The sequence below is a fragment of the Amblyomma mixtum genome, chromosome 2 (genome assembly GCF_055824585.1).
Source record: "Amblyomma mixtum isolate Tamu chromosome 2, ASM5582458v1, whole genome shotgun sequence".
NCBI lineage: Eukaryota > Metazoa > Arthropoda > Arachnida > Ixodida > Ixodidae > Amblyomma > Amblyomma mixtum.
In genome coordinates, this window is record NC_143013.1 from 111176516 (window position 1) to 111197813 (window position 21298).

Below are 21298 nucleotides of genomic sequence, written 5' to 3' on the forward strand. Positions count from 1 at the left end.
CTGGTTACTTCTCTTGTTCGGAAAATTCTCCAATTGAGTAAAAATTAGCACTTTCCTGAGCGCTTCTCATGGCTTCTTTTCTCTTCAGCTGGTCTAGACCAAAGTTTTGGCTGTCTTTTCTTCCGGTTGCATGCCGCGCGTAACTCCTCTTCTAGTTCTAAATTTCAGCTAGAAAGCAATGAACTTGAGATGGTGGCCTCAAAATGGACGCAAATCAATCTTTGTCATTAACCATTGACCACGTGCTAACTACGGTCTCCAGATGCTTCGAAACAGGCTGCCTTGTACACTAAACAAATATAAGCTAACGGAAGAGCAGCTGCGGGTTCTAACCAAGAAAAATGACTTTATTAACTAACCCGTACTGTAAGATTTGATTGTATTTTTTAACTAATGCACTGATTCACTGTTTTTGCACTTATCTTGTTCGAATATTTTTTCCATTGTTCCTTGTTATTCTTCCGATCACATATATTTTATGTACTTCCAAACTGTCGTGCTTGCTGTCATGTTATTCGGGGAGACGGGGCCAGTCAAGCTGCCCTTGACGCAGCTTTTATCCCGTCACCCTCGCCACACCCCGTACATGCCCTGTACTTGTTGTGGGAAATAAACTGAAACTGAAACAACTACACGTAGTACAAGGCGCAAACATTCTAAACATTTAAATGAATATAGGCTTTATACTGACTCATTCAGGTTTTGGTTTTTTCCCCTTGAGGTTAGAAACCGCAATGCCCTGCCTGATGGTGTTGTTAACACCTTTTCGCTTTCTTCCTTTCTTTCCAAGTTCAGTAGCATTGTTTATGACTGTTAATGACATTAATATTGGCGCGTGCTCATGGGAGCGCGCCGACGATGAAGACGAAGTGTGCGTGAGCCGGTGGATAAAGACGAAGTGTGTGTGTGGTTCGGACAGCCATCTCGTGAGTTCTCTGCTGTGCGCTGAACTTCGCTGAAACTGTGATCTTTGCCGGTCCTGTTACATTTTTGGTGGAGGTGCGGGGTACTTTCCACCATCTACGTGCCCCGAAGGCTCTCTATGAACACGGATTTGACTTCGATTCATCGCAGTACGAGCCGCCGCATCCAAGGTCAGTCACCAGAGTACGGTCCGTTATCCCCTAGGACCAGGGCTCCAGCCGCGACGCGCAGGACTGACGTGGCACCTATGGCTAGCAACGGAGACGCGGCAGCTATGGCTGACAACGGGAACTCAGCTGCTCATTTCCTGGTCCTCCAGCCGCGAACGCCGCCGACCTTCCATGGCGAAGTGTTTGAGGACGTGGAGGACTGGCTTGACCAGTTCGAGCGCGTTGCCAGGTACAACGGCTGGGATGCGGAGCGGAAGCTGCACAATTTTTACTTCGCTCTTGACGACTCAGCGCGGACGTGGTACGAGAACCACGAGACAACGTTTCCTTCTTGGGAACGGTTCCGTAGCCAGTTGCTGGCGACCTACTTCAACACCGACCGTCGGGAACGAGCTGAGTCGGCGCTGCAGTCAAGGAACCAGCGACCCAACGAGAGCGTCGCAATGTATTACCAGGACATGACACGACTGTTCCGAAGGGCGGATCGAAACATGGCCGAGGACAAGAAAGTGCGCCACCTGATGCACGGGATAAAAGAAGAACTGTTTGCTGGGCTTGTGCGAAACCCACCTAACACCACTTCGGAGTTTCTATCGGAGGCCACTACCGTCGAAAAGACCCTCCAACAACGCGCCCGCTATTACAATCGCGCCGTGAATACCGTATCAACTGCCGACTTTGCGCCAGCCTCCAGCGACTCCGCTGACACCCTTCGGGAGCTGGTTCGATCTATCGTCAAAGAAGAGCTGCACAAAATGCGCCTCTCTGCCCAGTCGCAGCCGCAGTGTTCGTCGTTAGCACAAATTATCCGAGAGGAAGTGCAGCAGGTGGTCCCTGAACCTGTTGCCCCTGCTGCCCTCACATCGACGCCCCCGCACCAGACGTACGCGTCGGTACTCCGACAGAACTACGACCTCGCCCCTTGGAGCACAAGCCCATCTGCATATGCTTTCCAGCCGCGGACCCCGCCTGTCCCTGTGTTGCCCGAAGCCAGGCTGCGGAAGACGGACGTGTGGCGGGCACCTGACCAGCGGCCCCTTTGCTACCACTGCGGTGAGGCTGGCCATATCTTGCGGTGGTGCCCTTATCGTCGAGCTGGAATTCGCGGATTTCATCCGCGAGTCCCCTGTCCGTCCAATAGCGAACGGCCCCGCGAAATTGAGGAGCACCTGTCAACGCGCCGGGATCACACTCACACTGATTTCCCTCGCCCTGACTACCGCCCACCAACCTCTACCCGCTATCGTTCGCCGAGTCCCCGTCCTTCGACAAGCCGTTTCAGCCGCTCACCGAGTCCTCGCCGGGGAAACTAGACCCAGCGGCCTGCGGAGGTAAGGCCGCTGACGAGCGAACAGTCGAACATCCTCCATCGCGTTCCCGACCAGACGACGGCTATCAAACGAGGACACGTGACGATCACAAAGGATGTGCAGCTTCGGACTTACCGGTCGATATCGACGATTTAGCAGTTACGGCATTGGTTGATACGGGAGCGGGTTATTCGGTTATGAGCAACGAGCTAGCAAAAGAACTGAGGAAAGTTTTAACCGCGTGGACTGGGCCTCAGATTCGCACAGCTGGTGGGCACCTAATTACCCCTGTTGCCCGGTGTACGGGGAGAGCTACAATCGACGGATTTGTTTACGTTTGTGACTTTGTTGTCCTACCTCACTGTTCGCGCGATGTCATTCTCGACCTGGATTTTTTACAAGCTAACGGCGCCGTTATCAATTTACAAGAGCCGCGCGTGACATTTTCGCCGACGCAAGCAATTGAAATAGCTGACCCAGACGACTGCAGGATACCAGCCCTGCGTATTGCTGCTGATGACGTGACGGTGCCTCCGCGGTGCAGCATGATGGTCCCCGTGCACAGTGACTCGCCCGGTGATCGAGACGTTATGGCAGAGAGAAACGTCAGCCTTCTACTTGAGAAAGGAATTTGCGCTGCAAGAGGGCTTGTTCGCTTACGGGATCGCTCCGCGACACTCTTGGGGCGCTATGCCGGAAGGCCCGAGTTTGGCGCTCGCCCGAGTTTCATCCGAGATTGCGATGACGGCAGTCAGTGAACGAAGGTAGCGCGGAACGTGCGCAGGCAGCGGACAATAAAATGTAGAGATAAAGACACGTAAAGGCGATACAAGCGCACCCTGCGCGCCTGTTTCACACTTCAAACACAATACACTGCGCAATACCAGGCCGCAGCGCTACCTGAAGTTATCAGCGCCATATCAGCAATCGCGAAATCGTGACTTCTCTGCTATCTATCTGCACACTCGCCGCTAGCTGTTTGACACGCCTTTTCGGGCGCGTCAAAGGCGTGTCTTCTCTTTCAGGCTCTATCTGTCTCTCCATTTCCGAAGACGAACAGTGCGCACTAGGTGCACTCTTGTATCAACCATTTCTCTTCTCTCGAATACGTTAAAAGGCAACAGATAATATTATGAACATTTTGTTCATTTCCAAATGTATTTTAAAATCTGAATCCAATAAAGCGTTGTTGAAAAGCATAGCTTTAGGAAATTAACAAAGATTTGACACTTTCTGCCGCTAGAGGCGATAGTGAGGCCCTTGGTGAGGCCATTGCTTGCAGCGTGGCTTGCATACGAACTAGAGCGGCAGCCCAACGTGTCGAAAACGAGAGAGCTCCTGCGCTGACACGCCGCCGGTAGCGCTGCCTTCGACTGGAAAGACTGGGCAACTACTACACGCTGAATCTGTCTTATTTTTCGGCCATTGCGATAATATATTTTATTGTGTCGTATATCAAAATATAAGTCATGCATCTTCTGGCTTGCATAATAAACAAAAGCAAAAAACTGAACTTCACTGCACCCCCGCGTCACTGCTGCTCTCTGCAGTGACCTCAGGTGGAGCTCTCCGCTGCTACGGCCGCTGCCGCACCCCGCTATGGCCAACCATTGCTTTTAGTACGCTCTTGGCGAATCTCAGCGGTAGAAATTGGCCGTGCGAGCGGCTGTGATTGCGGTGTGAGAAAAAAAAAACTGCTGTTTGGCTGTATTCAGTGATTCATTACGTATGCCTGTTGTGTGTGACGCCTCTTTAGTGCACTGCGGATGCGAAGAGCGTCCTTCCCAGCGACAAAACTCATCCTATGTTATCAGACGCTGACTAAAAGCTGTGAAGGGGGTGGCGCGCGTATCTGCGTAGTATTTGTTAACGTCGCGCACTTCAAGGTTTTGCGGACTGGTTTGGTCACTAACGTCGATCGCCGTTGTATACCGCAGGGACATCGCATTAATATCATTCGGGCAGGTGAGGGACCCTGTTTGTAATAATGGAATCGGACTTATAACAGAGAAAGGTGTTACGGTTGTGAAGTACGCAGTGCTAGCGTGCTGGAAATTACAAACACTTTCTTGCACTGGGTCTGGAGCAGCGATCGTTTGTCTATCCGAGATGTGTTTGACACATTGATGCTGAGCTTTATCACCGATGAAAGGACGGCCAAGCCAAACACCTGTGATGTGATGTTGTTGGAGTCGGACGTGCTCCAAGCACCGGTTCGTCGTCGTGCTCCCTGTTTGACGACTTGCAAGCAGGTGTGACGCGCCTTCAGCGTTGCGCTGTGTCTTACGTGGTTGCGACAGGCTATAGTGATGTGCAATCTTGGTATGCGAGCGAAGAAATCGGCGGCTTTCGCCACGTTGCGTGTCCTTCGCAGAGGTGCTTAGATTTATCAGCGATGACGTCCGTTTTGCCTGTTATATTTCGATGGTCAACATCGTCGATGTCTGTCAGCAATCAGCACAGCCGCGCAGCGTACCTGTAGCCGGCAGGGATGTTGGGAGTGGCCCACCCATAGCGCGTACGCCTATAATTTATGTACGACACGCCGGGGGCGTGACCAATGGTTTTGATTGACAGGTGAACTCGGAGCTAAACTCGTGAACGGTGAAGTGCCCCGAATTCATCTCGGGACTGTCATGGCGGCAGCAGCAGCAGCCTGGGTAATCGCTTCCTCTGACGGCAAATGTCAGTACGGCCGGCTGGACCCGTTTACTGCCTTGGCCGACGACGAATTCCAGCGACATTTTCGCCTCTCCAAAAAATCGGTACGATGGTTGTGTAAATAGTTAGGCGACGACCCACGCCTGCGGAGAGTGCGTACCGGGCTTCATTCGCTTTCGGTCGAAGAGCAAGTCCTCTGCGCCCTCCGGGTATTCGCGAACGGGAGCTTCCATGGGAGCGTCGGCGCAGACCGCTTTATTGGACGCCAATAAAGCACTGTGAGCCGCTGTGTGAGGGACGTCTCCGACGCGCTTATCGACGCGGCTGTGCAGAAGCGGTGGCTCGCTTTGCCCACGACTGCGGCCGAGCGTGCGTATGTTGAGTAGCGTTTCCTTCTGCGCGGCGGCATCACAGACGTCGTGGGATGCGTCCACGGGACCTACATTGGCGTAAAGGCCCCTTCGAAGTCCAGCCCTGACATGGTGAAGGCCAACTATTTCACGAGGAAGGCACATTATGCATTGAACATTGCAATCGGTAAAAAATAATTGTTCTCGCCAAGTCCTTTGGGCTACTCTAGAGCACAGTGCCAAAGTCGGTCCCAGACTCTTTTGGCGAAGACTGGATCAGCCGCTAACCGGTTCCACAGAACAATTCATAACATGCCAGGTACCTTAAGAGAGGCCTACAAAAAAAAGTGGGCTCCTCGGCAACGGCGAAATCGAAAGTTGCAGATGGCCACTTGTTAATCGGACCACTGCAGAGCACCCACCACTGTGCTAATTAATTAAATCCGACGAATGAATGTCATCTTTCGCACAAACCTCTCACTTGCATCTAAAAAGTGTAGTCTCAATGCTGCAGAATCGGGAAGATAACCGCCACTGCTGACCAAAAGCCGGTGCGAGCTCATTGACAACGAATTTCGGACAGCTCACATTAACGCGGTATGCATGAAATGAACAGATGCATGCAGTTCATTTCAGAACACGGCATAATATTCAAGCGATTCTGGACAAAACGAGTTTTCTCATTCAAGTCACGCGAAATTCAGCTTGCGATGAAAAAAAAATGTGAGATAAAAAAGTTTCACCATGCGGGATTTGAACCCAGGCGCTCCCATTGCCTGCCGACTCTCCGGAGCGACGCGTTAGACCACACGGCCACAGAACAGCGCGGAGTGATACACCTCTCTTTATTTTTTTTTGCGGACTACTTCCGTAGCTTTCACAGCGTTGCCCATGTACCTCGTCGCCATTGGCGGTCAGCTGATGACGGGCGTTGGTAGCGTTCCCTCGCGGTACAAAGCAAAATTTAATAATGCATAAATCACTCCAAAGCGCTTTAAATCCAAATCTTGCACACTATAAAATGCTTATAAAGGTGTACTAAGTGCCTTATAAAATTCAACAAACCTCGTTTGTCTAATTGCACACGCAGTGCACTTGGTGGAGCGACACACAAATGAAAAGTGCACCACCGGTTGGCTCACGTGACCCGTTCTTTGTAGACCGCCCAAGAAGCCGATGAGGTGGCGCCGATGTGATGATAAAGCACGGAATATATCCAGATAACCCAATGAAGTTTGAGGCGTGACGAGGGTGGGATTTTGTCTTGCTACCATTAGTTCACTCATCAGAGGGCGTCGCCAGAGCTCGGGAAGATTCCGAGTTTCAGCAAACTCGGGCCTTCCAGCATAGCACCCTTGATCACCAACTTCGGAACAGAGTTCCAGCCTATTGCGAAAGGAACGGCCGTCGCATACGTTACCGACTTCGTTGATCCCGCAGAAATATGTGCTCTGGAGCTACCATCACCGGACGGACGCGATGCAGCAGCCGTTCTGTCTACCGTGGACATTAATCCCGGCTTGTCGGTGGGTCAGAAGCAGCGCTTGTTAGAGCTCCTTCACGATTTCGCAGAGTGCTTCGCCACGACATCAAAGGTAGGGCGCACCCCGGTAGCCAAACACCGCATCATCGTCAACGAGGAGACTACCCCATATCCCAACACCCGTACAGAGTGTCGCCGATGGAACGGGAGGCTATACGATCTCAAGTGCAAGAAATGCTTGCAGACGACGTAATCCAGCCGTCCACGAGCCCCTGGGCTTCGCCTGTGGTATTGGTGAAGAAAAAAGATAACACCTTGCGATTCTGCGTCGATTATCGGAAGTTGAATCGTGTCACGAAACGTGACGTTTACCCCCTTCCACGTATGGACGACGTCTTGGATCGACTGCGTGACGCTAAATATTTTTCTTCCCTCGACCTTAAGAATGGCTACTGGCAGATCGAAGTGGACGAAAGGGACAGAGAGAAGATAGCGTTCGTGACACCTGACGGCCTTTATGAATTCGAAGTGCTACCCTTTGGACTCTGTTCTGCTCCAGCAACCTTCCAACGCATGATGGACACCGTTCTTACTGGGCTGGAATGGCAGACATGCCTAGTGTACCTTGATGATGTCATTTTTGCTCCTAGCTTCGAGGAACACCTCAACCGGCTGCGAATGGTGTTACAGGCGCTCCGTTCGGCACAGTTGACGATAAAGCCACAAAAGTGTCACTTTGGTTTCGAAGAGCTCAGTTTTCTTGGTCACGTGATAAGCGCTGACGGAGTCCGTCCTGACCCGGAGAAGACTGCCGCTGTGGCACAGTTCCCGCGCCCAACCGACAAAAAGTCCGTTCGTCAAAACCGACAACCGACAACCGTCAAAACCGACAACCGACAACCGACAAAAGGGCCTCTGTGCCTATTACAGACGTTTCGTTGAAAACTTGTCCACAATTGCCGAGCCCCTTACAATGCTTACTAGAGACAATGTATCTTTTCTGTGGCATGATGATCAGGAATCTGCCTTCAACGAGCTACGCAGCCGCCTACAAACTGTCCCAATACTCGCCCATTTTGATGAACGAGCTGCCACTGAAATTCATACTGACGCCAGCAATGTTGGTCTCGGCGCTATTCTCGTTCAGTGGCAGGATGGCAACGACAAAGTCATAGCGTACGCCAGCCGCTCCCTCTCGAAAGCAGAGGCAAACTACTCTACCACAGAGAAGGAATGCCTTGCGGTAGTGTGGGCGATTAGCAAGTTCCGACCATATCTCTATGGTCGCCCGTTTCGAGCTGTCAGTGACCATCATTCGTTATGCTGGCTAGCCAACCTCAAAGACCCTTCGGGACGGCTTGCGAGATGGAGCCTTCGCCTCCAGGAATACGACATCACGGTAGTGTACAAGTCCGGCCGTAAGCACAATGACGCCGATTGTTTGTCACGTGCACCTGTCGACGTTGCTCCGGCCGAAACGGAGGACGACTTCCCGTTTTTTGCTCTCGTCACGTCGTCCGATATGGCCCGGCGTCAACGGGCTGACTCAGAGTTGCGTCCGCTCATCGAGCATCTGGAGGGCCTTAACGTCGCTGTTCCGCAACTTTTCGTTCGAGGTTTGGGTTCCTACAGTCTCCGAGATGGCGTCCTTTACAAGAGGAACTTCGCCCATAACACGGAAACCTTTCTTCTGGTTGTGCCATCCGAACTCCGTCCAGAAATCTTGCACGCCTGCCACGACGAGCCATCGGCTGGTCATTTGGGTGTTACGCGGACGTATGCCCGCATTCGTACGAAGTATTACTGGCCAAAGTTGCTCTCATCAGTCCAGCAATATGTGAGGACCTGCCGTGACTGCCAGCGACGAAAGACACCACCAGTTAAACCCGCCGGGCTTCTCCAGCCCATCCCACCGCCTACAACACCTTTCCAACAAGTGGGCATGGACTTGCTGGGCCCATTCCCATTGTCTTCCTCTGGGAACAAATGGATTGTTGTGGTGACGGACTACTTAACGCGGTACGCCGAGACACAGGCGCTCCCCCACGCTAGTGCTGCAGAAGTGGCTCAGTTTTTTATGACATCAATCGTCTTGCGTCACGGTGCGCCATCAGTCGTCATCACGGACCGTGGAACCGCCCTTACGGCGGCATTAATGCAATCTCTCTTCGAACTCACCCACACCAGTCACCGGAAGACAACAGCCTATCATCCCCAAACAAACGGCTTGACTGAACGCCTCAACCGGATGCTTGCAGATATGCTTGCTATGTATGTCGACGTTGAGCATCGTACGTGGGACGAAGTTCTTCCTTATGCAACCTTCTCCTACAATACGGCAGAACAGGAGACTACCCGTCTTACACCTTTCCAGCTGGTCTACGGACGGTGTGTCACTACCATGCTGGATGCTATGCTACCCGCTGCTCACAACGACGGAGACATCGGCCCCTACGCTGACGTTGACACATTCGTCCAGCGGGCTGAAGAAGCCCGCCAACTCGCAAGGTGCCGGATTCGACATCAACAACAACTCGACGCTGGTCGCTACAACCTCCGACATCGATGCGTTCGGTACGAGCCCGGCGACTCTGTATGGGTATGGACACCTGTGCGCCGCCGCGGACTCTCCGAAAAGCTCCTCCGACGCTACTTCGGTCCGTACGAGGTGGTTCGTCGTATAAGTGATGTCACATACGAAGTTGTTCCGCGGGACACGACCTCCGTACCACGTCGGCGCCATCCGACCGAGACTGTCCACGTGGTGCGCATGAAGCCCCACCATGACAGGCTGCAACCCGCCGCTTTACCAGCTTAACAGCTCTCTGTATTCTCTGCCGTCCGCCGTCTATACCGAACATTACCTTTGCTGTCCGTGTTCGTTTCCGGCGTCGGGCCGCCGCCTTGATGGAGGGGGTATGGCGCGTGCTCATGGGAGCGCGCCGACGATGAAGACGAAGTGTGCGTGTGCCGGTGGATAAAGACGAAGTGTGTGTGTGGTTCGGATAGCCATCTTGTGAGTTCTCTGCTGTGCGCTGAACTTCGCTGAAACTGTGATCTGTGCCGGTCCTGTCTTCGTTACAATATACTCTACAAGTTGATTTGTTTTTAAATTGCTGCAACTCGAGTTTGTACGTGTCAGTCCATTTACATTTCTTTTTTTTTTTGTTCGCTGGCTACTTTCCAACCACTGTTCGATGATTTGTCTATGTTCTCGAGATATTTTTTTCCCTTGTTTTCCATATTTCGAACTTCTTTCTTTTTGCTGTACCACATCCTAAACCTGCCGAAGCCTCAAATGAGGCTAGCGGTATGTTGAAAACAAAAATAAATAAAATAAATAAGTTCCTTTCCACAGTCGCTTCCTCTATTACAGCGCTACAGCTGTCACAAAAAAAAATCAAGAAAAATTGGCTGAGGCCGTCCCTCGTTATCATGAAATAAGAGGTGACAACGATCTGGAAGGGAACACGAACTATCGCTGCCTTTCCCTCGACAGTGCTGCCATGTGGAAATGCGATTATGAAGCAACCGGTGCCTAGCGTCTAACTAGTAGCAAGTGAGACAAGGTAAAAAACATGCCGGTGTTTATTTCCAGGAAATCGTTACAAGCGCTACTAGTTGCTTTCGCTGCCACCACGCTGCGCGTGGCAATAAACTTATAAAAAAATTGCACGCTGACCTCAGCATGACATAATGAAGAAACAAAACGACCGAGTCGCCTCCCATTGAGGCGCTATCAGCCGCTAGGCTTTGGGGCACTGGCTAGGTGCTCTCGCGAATTCCTAATAATGCAACCGTAAACAGGTATCAAAATGGATGGATCTTCACGTGCCAGGTAAACACTGCGAGCTGGGAGGACCACGGCAGAGGAGCATTCCGGATTTGTCCAGACCCCGCGTAGTCCTTTAACATGCAATGAGAACACAGTACAAAGGCGTTTTTGCATTTAGCCTCGAGTGAAGTGCAGCCGCAATACATACATACATACATACATACATACATACATACATACATACATACATACATACATACATACATACATACATACATACATACATACATACATACATACATACATACATACATACATACATACATACATACATACATACATACATACATACATACATACAACACGCACATACATACATACATACGTACATACATACATACATACATACATACATACATACATACATGCATGCATGCATGCATGCATGCATGCATGCATACATACATACATACATACATACATACATACATACATACATACATACATTTTGACTGCAAATAAAAGATACATAACATAATGTTTACTTTGATGGAGGCATCTGGATCTTAATCAATAGCTAGTAATGGATAGATTATCGAAATGCAACATATCTAGGCAGTTTATAATGGCTGCAAAATATGAATATTTCATTACTACTGTGAATGTACTGCACTCGAAGTGTACTCGAAGGTAGTAACAAGACAGAAGAATTGTAAGGCCTATTTGTGTTTAAAGTGATCTTCACAGTGGAATTGTCTTGTAATTGCGAATATGTATGTACACGCGCACGCACACTTAACACGACTGCTCGAGCGCTTCTCTCGGCTTGACATTAACGGCGCTGAAAAGTAGTCAATGGGCCCGAAACCATTCTGCACGGTGTGTTTTCTGCGGTTGGCGGTGCCCTACAGCCACCCTAGCATGGTCTCGAAATATGCGTTGTGGGGCCGGTTCGTCTACTCTCACAGTTATTTTCAGCGCACTCAAAGACGACGCAGTAAAGGACGAGGAAGACAGGACTGGGCGCTGTCCTGTCTTCCTCGTCCTTTACTTTATGGTCTCGGAACCAGCGGTAAAGGCTGAGCGGCGCTTATGTAAGGCCGAGTCGGGCGCTGTAGAACTTGTGTTAGGTTAGCCTTCGTGTTGCGTATGCATGTACATAATATTGATAAAGCATATGGAGTTTCACGTAATTTGAGCCAAGGATTTTTAGAAAGCCATCAGCCGCAGCTGAGTCAAACCAATGACATATTGTTTGCAGTCACTTAGCGCTCCTCAATATTTTTTTTTATAATGCGCTCAATTTTTTACTTGGCTAAAATGAATTATATGAAATTATAATATTCACTTCAGGGCCAAGGAAGTTTCGTTAAGTAGTAAAGGGGCTACAAAATCAACCGATTCAATTTTTTTATGGCGACGTACCTCCGACATATTCCTCCCTTTTTTTGACATTTTAAGAAAGCCCGCGAAATATAAAAAAGAAAACACGTGACTATGCTCATACCCTACCATATTTCAGCGTTCTCCAGCGCGTTTTCAACGAACAAAACGTGTGTGCTGACCCTGCCTAAGTGGTGGTTCGGTTTATGGGGTTTAACGTCCGAAAGCGACTCAGGCTATGAGTTGTAGCCGTAGTCCGGAAATTTGGACCACCTGGGGTTCTTTTACGTGCACTGACACCGCACAGTACACGGGCCTCTGGAAATTCGCTTTCATCGAAATTCGGCCGCCGCGGCCGGGATCGAACCCGCGTCTTTCGGGTCAGCAGCCGAGCGCCGTAACCACTGAACCACGGCTATTTCTTTGTTTTGTCTCAGTAAAGGCTCCCTTTGAATCACATATCAGTCGTCTGCCTATCACGTATCGAACAGTACGGCTCACGCTTTCGACATTGTGGACAAACGTGCTGACACACTTTCAAGACTAGGCTAACAGCAACGTCGTCCGCACACTAGAACGCGCTCGATTCATTCATTAAAAATATCTGCCTCTCCCGTAACCGAGAGTAGAGTAAGCATGAAATGTTTACGGGCCTAATGTCATCTCGGTGGACACCCGAACCGCACCGTACAGGAAGGGAGGAACGCCACCACCCGTTCAGCGCGATGCCTTGCGATTTGAACGCAAGGTTTTTTGAGGAAAGGAAATGGCGCAGTAATTCTCTGCCATCTCGGTGGACACCCGAACCGCACTGTAATGGAAGGGAGGAACGCCACCACCCGTTTGGCGCGATGCCTTGCCCTTTGAACGCAGCGCTTCTCCCCCGGGCCCCTGTGCGCCTGCGCGGCTTTGCTTCGATGCGCGAAGCCCCTAAGAGATCACGTATGACAACGAAGTGTATCGAGGCATTTATGTGCTTTTTTCACGCGTTATTAGAAATCGGAAATTATAATTCCGTGCATTATGAAACGCACAGCGACTCATATCTTGATAAACATTGAGAAGGCACTGGCAGCAGTTATTTTTTGTGACTCCTTTGGAGACCAACCGGCGCTTGCATGCCGGTCGCGTGGGAGGGCTTAGAGAGTCTCGTTAAATCTCGTTAAGTCTCGTACGGTGCCCGGATGTTCTCGTTTCAGAGTCCGGATGACTGGAATTCAGTGCCCGGATGATGGCTCTCGGTCTCGGCGTGACGTCACCACACTGCCGACAACGGGGGCTAAAAGCATTTCATGCTTAAAACACTACCCAGCGCTTTCGCACAAAAAGCAAAACCTTAGGGGCCAACACGTCGCACGGAAAGGTCCAACACGACGGACGCAAGCGACCCCAAAACAGTGCCATCGTAAATTCGTGCTTTACTTAGCAACGCTTGAGGCTTATTGTGAAAGCGCTGGATTGATGCCGATGCGCAGGAATCGGGAATGATAGTGACTTGAAGGGTCTGAACTGCTCGTGAAAGCACTTGACTGCTTAATAAATCTCCTTTAGGAAGAAATTCTCGAACGCGTTTTGTAGAGGACGAGTGACCGAAAATGGTGACTCGCCACACCTTTCCTTCTCCATTCAAGTATCGTTTGTGATGCAGTGTGGTCGTTGGTTTTTGCACCATTTATTTACTTCGTGAGCTGGCTACTTTCATTCATGAAACCATTTATAGGTGGCGCGACCTGCGCTGTAAAGTCGTAGGAAAGAGCTAGCCATGCACCTAGAGTGGTTATCTTTTTATTTATTTATTTATTTATTTATTTATTTATTTATTTATTACAGATACCTGCAGCGCCCAAGGGCATTATTGCAGGGGGGAAACACAATAATTTCTGCTCATTTGGCCGAAAGTACACATAATAACAAAAATAACGTGTGAAGGTTCTGTATGGTAATGGTAAGAAATTTTAAGACTCGGAAACTTGTTTAGGGTGTTCAGAACGTTTTGCAGCGCCCCTCTTTAGAGCTGAACTTGAACAAAACGCACATGACGCTTTCTAGTAGGGAAGGACAGTAATGAGCAGTTCTTACGGTTAAACATTTGTGAAGTGCCTGCTGCCGAGAGCGATTACGGGATGTCATCGCAAGACATTTAAAAGAATGAAACATATTTCACCGAGATAATGAAACACGTCTGTGGACACGCTTTTGAATCATTTGAACTGATTACGTAAGTGGCAACATGAAGTAATTGAAGGCTGCGAACAGCAATATCCCGCGGTGAATCGCACGGATCGCCTAGTGCGGAAGAAAAGGTTCAATCACTTGTGATTCAAAATATTGATAGACATCACTAACATTACATTTTGTGCATTCGGAGCTTTGCTCGGATTGAAAAGGCTGCTATACAACTGGCAGGATCCATAAACTGGCATCCACACATTGCTGCAAAAAAAAAATACACCCAGTCCCATAACTTTAACCCAACACAGGGTGACCGCGTGAGAGCACTGACTTATCTCTCTCCCATAACGACGATCCGCATCTACATGTGCTAGGTCTGTCTGAATTTCATAAGCACGCAAATTACAGGTATATGAAAAACTTTCCAACACAATAGGTTCGCATTTTGGCAGCAGAGTCGGGCAATTACCGCGAATAATTAGCTACCAAGATTGCCAGATGCAAAAATCCCACTTATCTCCCTCCGCTAATTTCGAGCTTAGATGATGTCGTAAACGCCCCGCCGTAAGGCTGGAAAACGATCCTTTGACTTGGTTTTTTTTTATTTACCCGTTATGTGCGGAGGAACATATCGCATTCGGCGCACCTGTATAACATTCTCATACTCGCAGATTTCGGGCAGAAAATCAGCGGCGGCGAAGCTGCTTAATCAGCCGCATTTCCCCGCAGAGCAATAGTATAAAAATACCCTGGTTAAAGAAAGTACAACATATATTTCATAATAAAAAATATAGGGTCACTGACCAAGTCAAAGTTTAATTAAACGTACTGACGTTTCGGGAGCCCTACGGCTTCCTTGTTCACAATGGGGAAACCAGGCAAAAAGCATGCGTCTTCAAAATGCGTCGTAATGATCTTGCGTGATCAGATGACAGATTTCCCTGTGTCCGATTTAGTGTGCCGGGAGTGGTCTGAATCATCAGACTCTAGATACAAGCGTCTAGAACTGATCCGTTCTCTGGTAAGCACACGTGCCCCATCCCAACTGATGACATGTCCAGTTCCTTGCACGTGTTCACCTAGTGCGTTATCAGCACTGCGTCCTCTCATCACGTCATTTTTATGCTGCCAGATTCGTTTGCACCAGTTTCCGGACTCCCCGATATAATTGCGGTCGCAATCTGCACACGGCCCCAGGATATCTGTCAGGGGAAGCGGCTCTTTCACATTGGCCACCTCGTGTCTAAGCTTGCTTGTTGGAATGTGGGCAACTTGCACGCCGTACTTTCGAAATACCCGACCAAGCGCTTCACTGATCTGTGGGATGTAAGGAATGGAGGCGCGTTTTGGTGTAGAAGCATTGGAGACGTCAGAAGGTGGCGGTCGCTTCAGAAGTTTCTTTTTTGTGTTTGCCACAAAGATTCTTGGATAGCCATTTCTCGTCAAGTCCCTTTCGACAGTCCTTAGCGCTTCTTTCAGGGATTGCTCGTTAGAGCACGTGTTTATTGCTCTTTCGACTAAAGAGCAGTCGACAGAGCGCTTGTGTGCCATCGGCACATTAATCGGACGCAAGAAAATCTGCCATCTGATTATGCAAAATCATTACGACGCATTTTGAAGAAAACATACATGCATGCTTTTCGCCTGGTTTCCCCATTGTGAACAAGGAAGCCGTAGGGCTTCCGAAACGCCAGTACATTTAATTAAACTTTGACTTGGTCAGTGACCCTATATTTTTTATTATGCCTCCACCTGAGCAGACGATGTTTCGTCGAACACTTGACTACAACATATATTTAATAATATTAACACTATAAAGAGCTTCCGTGTGGACAGCAGTGGCGATTCCGCCGTTGTCTTAAGCAGAGGCTCGACTCCTTCGCTCGCTGGTTTCAAGAAAGGTATTCAGGCAGGCATGGTCAGCGCAGACCATAAGGGAAGGTCACGTTGCTTCAGTTAATCAGCGATATTTGATCACAATGTCCAAGAGAACATAGCAGCTAACTAGGTGTTTGTTGGTGCTTCGTCAAGATTATATCATGTGGCGTGATGAAGTTGGGCTTGGGAGTTAAGGCTCTAGTGCGTGGTTATCCATCGTCGTCCTTTCTTCATGCCATGGACAGCAAAAAGTCAAGTAGTTTACGATCTATAGCAGCCGTGAACTTCGGTATACGCTCGAATTGCTACAAGGCGCGTGCGAAATGGCCGCTGTCCCTAACGGATGACGTCCGTCCTGTACTGCACCAAAGGGTGAAAAGCGGAAACGAGGTGTCTGCGCACACTTACATTACAGTGCCTTGAATGTGCCTGGGGAAAATTCGGGCTTCAGAAGCTCCTGCTCTTCTTCTTTGATTTTACAATGGGCACGCGTCGGCATAGAGCGTAACGCCGCCTATCGGTGGTTATGCGGTGCATTTAACCTCGTTCACTTCAACACGCCCGCGTCCGAAGCTGTCCGTACCGTAGTGAGTACAAGGAAAAGGACTTCTGGCGCAGCGTCCAAATCCTTTTTCGTTTCTATTTTGTGTTCTACCGCAAGGAATGAAACACTGGTGCAGTAATATGTGGATATAAGAAGGTCTGAAAACTACGTTAAAGTGCATTTAGATACTATATTAACGCGCACCTCGTGTGTGTGTGTGTGTGTGTGTGTGTGTGTGTGTGTGTGTGTGTGTGTGTGTGTGTGTGTGTGTGTGTGTGTGTGTGTGTGTGTGTGTGTGTGTGTGTGTGTGTGTGTGTGTGTGTGTGTGTGTGTGTGTGTGTGTGTGTGTGTGTGTGTGTGTGTGTGTGTGTGTGTGTGTGTGTGTGTGTGTGTGTGTGTGTGTGTGTGTGTGTGTGTGTGTGTGTGTGTGTGTGTGTGTGTGTGTGTGTGTGTGTGTGTGTGTGTGTGTGTGTGTGTGTGTGTGTGTGTGTGTGTGTGTGTGTGTGTGTGTGTGTGTGTGTGTGTGTGTGTGTGTGTGTGTGTGTGTGTGTGTGTGTGTGTGTGTGTGTGTGTGTGTGTGTGTGTGTGTGTGTGTGTGTGTGTGTGTGTGTGTGTGTGTGTGTGTGTGTGTGTGTGTGTGTGTGTGTGTGTGTGTGTGTGTGTGTGTGTGTGTGTGTGTGTGTGTGTGTGTGTGTGTGTGTGTGTGTGTGTGTGTGTGTGTGTGTGTGTGTGTGTGTGTGTGTGTGTGTGTGTGTGTGTGTGTGTGTGTGTGTGTGTGTGTGTGTGTGTGTGTGTGTGTGTGTGTGTGTGTGTGTGTGTGTGTGTGTGTGTGTGTGTGTGTGTGTGTGTGTGTGTGTGTGTGTGTGTGTGTGTGTGTGTGTGTGTGTGTGTGTGTGTGTGTGTGTGTGTGTGTGTGTGTGTGTGTGTGTGTGTGTGTGTGTGTGTGTGTGTGTGTGTGTGTGTGTGTGTGTGTGTGTGTGTGTGTGTGTGTGTGTGTGTGTGTGTGTGTGTGTGTGTGTGTGTGTGTGTGTGTGTGTGTGTGTGTGTGTGTGTGTGTGTGTGTGTGTGTGTGTGTGTGTGTGTGTGTGTGTGTGTGTGTGTGTGTGTGTGTGTGTGTGTGTGTGTGTGTGTGTGTGTGTGTGTGTGTGTGTGTGTGTGTGTGTGTGTGTGTGTGTGTGTGTGTGTGTGTGTGTGTGTGTGTGTGTGTGTGTGTGTGTGTGTGTGTGTGTGTGTGTGTGTGTGTGTGTGTGTGTGTGTGTGTGTGTGTGTGTGTGTGTGTGTGTGTGTGTGTGTGTGTGTGTGTGTGTGTGTGTGTGTGTGTGTGTGTGTGTGTGTGTGTGTGTGTGTGTGTGTGTGTGTGTGTGTGTGTGTGTGTGTGTGTGTGTGTGTGTGTGTGTGTGTGTGTGTGTGTGTGTGTGTGTGTGTGTGTGTGTGTGTGTGTGTGTGTGTGTGTGTGTGTGTGTGTGTGTGTGTGTGTGTGTGTGTGTGTGTGTGTGTGTGTGTGTGTGTGTGTGTGTGTGTGTGTGTGTGTGTGTGTGTGTGTGTGTGTGTGTGTGTGTGTGTGTGTGTGTGTGTGTGTGTGTGTGTGTGTGTGTGTGTGTGTGTGTGTGTGTGTGTGTGTGTGTGTGTGTGTGTGTGTGTGTGTGTGTGTGTGTGTGTGTGTGTGTGTGTGTGTGTGTGTGTGTGTGTGTGTGTGTGTGTGTGTGTGTGTGTGTGTGTGTGTGTGTGTGTGTGTGTGTGTGTGTGTGTGTGTGTGTGTGTGTGTGTGTGTGTGTGTGTGTGTGTGTGTGTGTGTGTGTGTGTGTGTGTGTGTGTGTGTGTGTGTGTGTGTGTGTGTGTGTGTGTGTGTGTGTGTGTGTGTGTGTGTGTGTGTGTGTGTGTGTGTGTGTGTGTGTGTGTGTGTGTGTGTGTGTGTGTGTGTGTGTGTGTGTGTGTGTGTGTGTGTGTGTGTGTGTGTGTGTGTGTGTGTGTGTGTGTGTGTGTGTGTGTGTGTGTGTGTGTGTGTGTGTGTGTGTGTGTGTGTGTGTGTGTGTGTGTGTGTGTGTGTGTGTGTGTGTGTGTGTGTGTGTGTGTGTGTGTGTGTGTGTGTGTGTGTGTGTGTGTGTGTGTGTGTGTGTGTGTGTGTGTGTGTGTGTGTGTGTGTGTGTGTGTGTGTGTGTGTGTGTGTGTGTGTGTGTGTGTGTGTGTGTGTGTGTGTGTGTGTGTGTGTGTGTGTGTGTGTGTGTGTGTGTGTGTGTGTGTGTGTGTGTGTGTGTGTGTGTGTGTGTGTGTGTGTGTGTGTGTGTGTGTGTGTGTGTGTGTGTGTGTGCGCGTGCGTGCGTGCGTGTGTGTGTGTGTGTGTGTGTGTGTGTGTGTGTGTGTGTGTGTGTTCTCCGGTCCCGGTTTTTTTTCGCGCTGCGGTCTTTCATAATCTCAAAACTAACCTGCTGATAGGAGCTTATTTCTTCTATGAGGCCACATAACCATGCAATGTTTTATAACAAGGCTACACGGGACCGCGCCAAGGTCTGGGTAACTGCCACAGAGCTCAAGTATTGCGGCCGACCTCCGAAACAGCATCACTGTGTGAACTGCCTGCGCCCGGGTAATTAGCAAATTGTGTTTTTCCGCTCTCCCATTCTACTCTCTTCGTGTACGTGCAGTAGTTATCAGCAGCAGCAACCTGACTACCCCCACTGCAAGACAAAGGCCTCTCCCGTATGTCACCCATTAACCCTCTCCTCTGATAGCGGCGGCCACCTTATCCCCGCAAACTTCATCTCATCAGCCCACCCAACTTTCTGCCACCCCCTGCTACGCTTGCCTTGCATCCACTCCATTACCCTTAAGGACCAGCGGTTATCTTGCCTTCGCATTAAATGCCCTGCCCAAGCCCATTTCTTCCTCTTGATTTCTACTAGGCTGTCATTAATCCTCGTTTGCTCCCTTTGCCACTCTGACTCTGCCCTCTTTCTGTTCCTTGGCGTCAAACCCATCATTTTCCTTTGCATAGCCGGCTGCGTACTGGAAGTTTTAATTTAAATGCAGGAGTTTTGCCCTGTCGGCAGTCTCCGAGGCCCGATAGGCGCCCTCAAAATCCCTGTCCGCCGCACCAGCATTTGCTGGCAAGGGGCGGTATCATTGCTCACTTAGCCTTTCCAGGGCACACAGGCAGCACTGTGTTTAGGCAGGAAGATGATGATAATGACGGCTGGCTATGGACATCAAATTACTTACTCATAGGAAATTCTGCGGACGTGTGGTTTCAGGATGTCTGCTCGTGATGGGTTCCTTGTACTCTTTGTTTCGGTGCATAAGGAAAAATTACTAGAACATAAATAAGTGTCGAGAAGGGAAGTGGGAAGCGCTTTCCTCCGTAGTTCCCGAGATTTATTTAAGATTCACTGAGGCGTCACAGTATGGCTCAGGGATTGTTAGCTTAGTCTAGAAATGTAGTGCAGTGCCCATTGGCTTTTTGAATTCGTTTTATTCTTTACATTACTGCACCAATCGGTATTTTTGATACCCGGTCACTCGACTTATAACCTTCTCTTTGCATTACTCCGGTTTCCGAGTTAGAGGAAGAGGAAACAACTGTATTCTGGTAGACATAAGTGCCTGCGATGCTGATGCCTAGTTCCGTTTCTCATAACAAGTGCGTAATTCGACACTTTCGAGCCTCCGTACTTCGGCGTGGTAAGGACGACGAAAAAGTCGCTAATTTCAATGCTGGAGAGTTTATCGGCAAAGTCTGCAAGAAAATAGATAACAGCACCGTTATTAAGGCTGGAGTCTACGCTTGCGCGGCCACTGCACATTTTTTTTTATGTTTGCGCGATCGCAGTGGTCCTCAAGCTTGATATTTAAATACATTTTTACCACATTGTAAAGTGAAATGCATTGACTCATAAACGTATGCTTTGTTAACAGCAGTTCTTGTTGACATCAGTGGAGTGAGAAAAACCCGGACGAGCATATTATAATCTTATTGTTCGATTTGCCTTTCCCCGTGACGTTTTTGGAAAACAATACTGCACTAAAGAGAACTATTTTGCAGCCCTTAAATGAAATGTCGATTTCGGGAAATAGAGAGCGGCTTCTGGATCCAGCGGGTAGTTATTTAGAACCAGTGTTCTGAAAAAGTTCAACAGTGACACAAATTAGATGTTCAGTAAGTGCCGGCCCAACTGACATTACGCGGCCATAAGCGGACATATGGCACATTTGCGCGTCGTGCATATCTCGTTACGTGTTCTAAACTGACCTGAGATGCACAAGAGAGCCCTTGCATGTTCGTTGTTGACAATTACCTGTCATCAGGAAAACGCAACCCACGGATGTCTGGGCATTCGACCCACCGTGGTGTGAATGCCCAGACCTCCGTGAGCCGCGCTTTCTTCATCACATGTAAATTTTACCAAATTAAACAAATAAACTACTAATTGACTATTTAATAAATTTTGCAGATTTAACGAAATACGAGGATCCCTAAATCTTTCAAATACTTTTAGCATTTGTCAAGTAGGCTGGAAGCTACTGAGCCGCTAATATGCGTCATTTATGTCTTTCCTGGCCTTTTTCAGATCTGTGATTCTAAATTAGTCTTCACTTGAGCCAATAGCCACTCCATATTTAGAAAGATCTACACTTAATTTAAACACTGCAATAG

General features: G+C 49.1%; 1 protein-coding gene across 1 annotated transcript; it reads left to right on the plus strand.

Annotated features, from left to right (window-relative positions):
• Positions 1 to 1042: 1042 nt before the first annotated feature.
• Positions 1043 to 21220, plus strand: LOC149360573 (uncharacterized). The gene is made up of 2 exons (XM_089567873.1): positions 1043 to 2339; positions 21213 to 21220. The coding sequence occupies exons 1-2, from the start codon at positions 1043 to 1045 to the stop codon at positions 21218 to 21220; spliced, it is 1305 nt and encodes a 434-aa protein (XP_089423999.1).
• Positions 21221 to 21298: the final 78 nt, after the last annotated feature.

Excerpts from the sequence above, each read along its gene's own strand:
- LOC149360573 (XM_089567873.1), top strand. The coding sequence starts at position 1,043 with ATGAACACGGATTTGACTTCGATTCATCGCAGTACGAGCCGCCGCATC.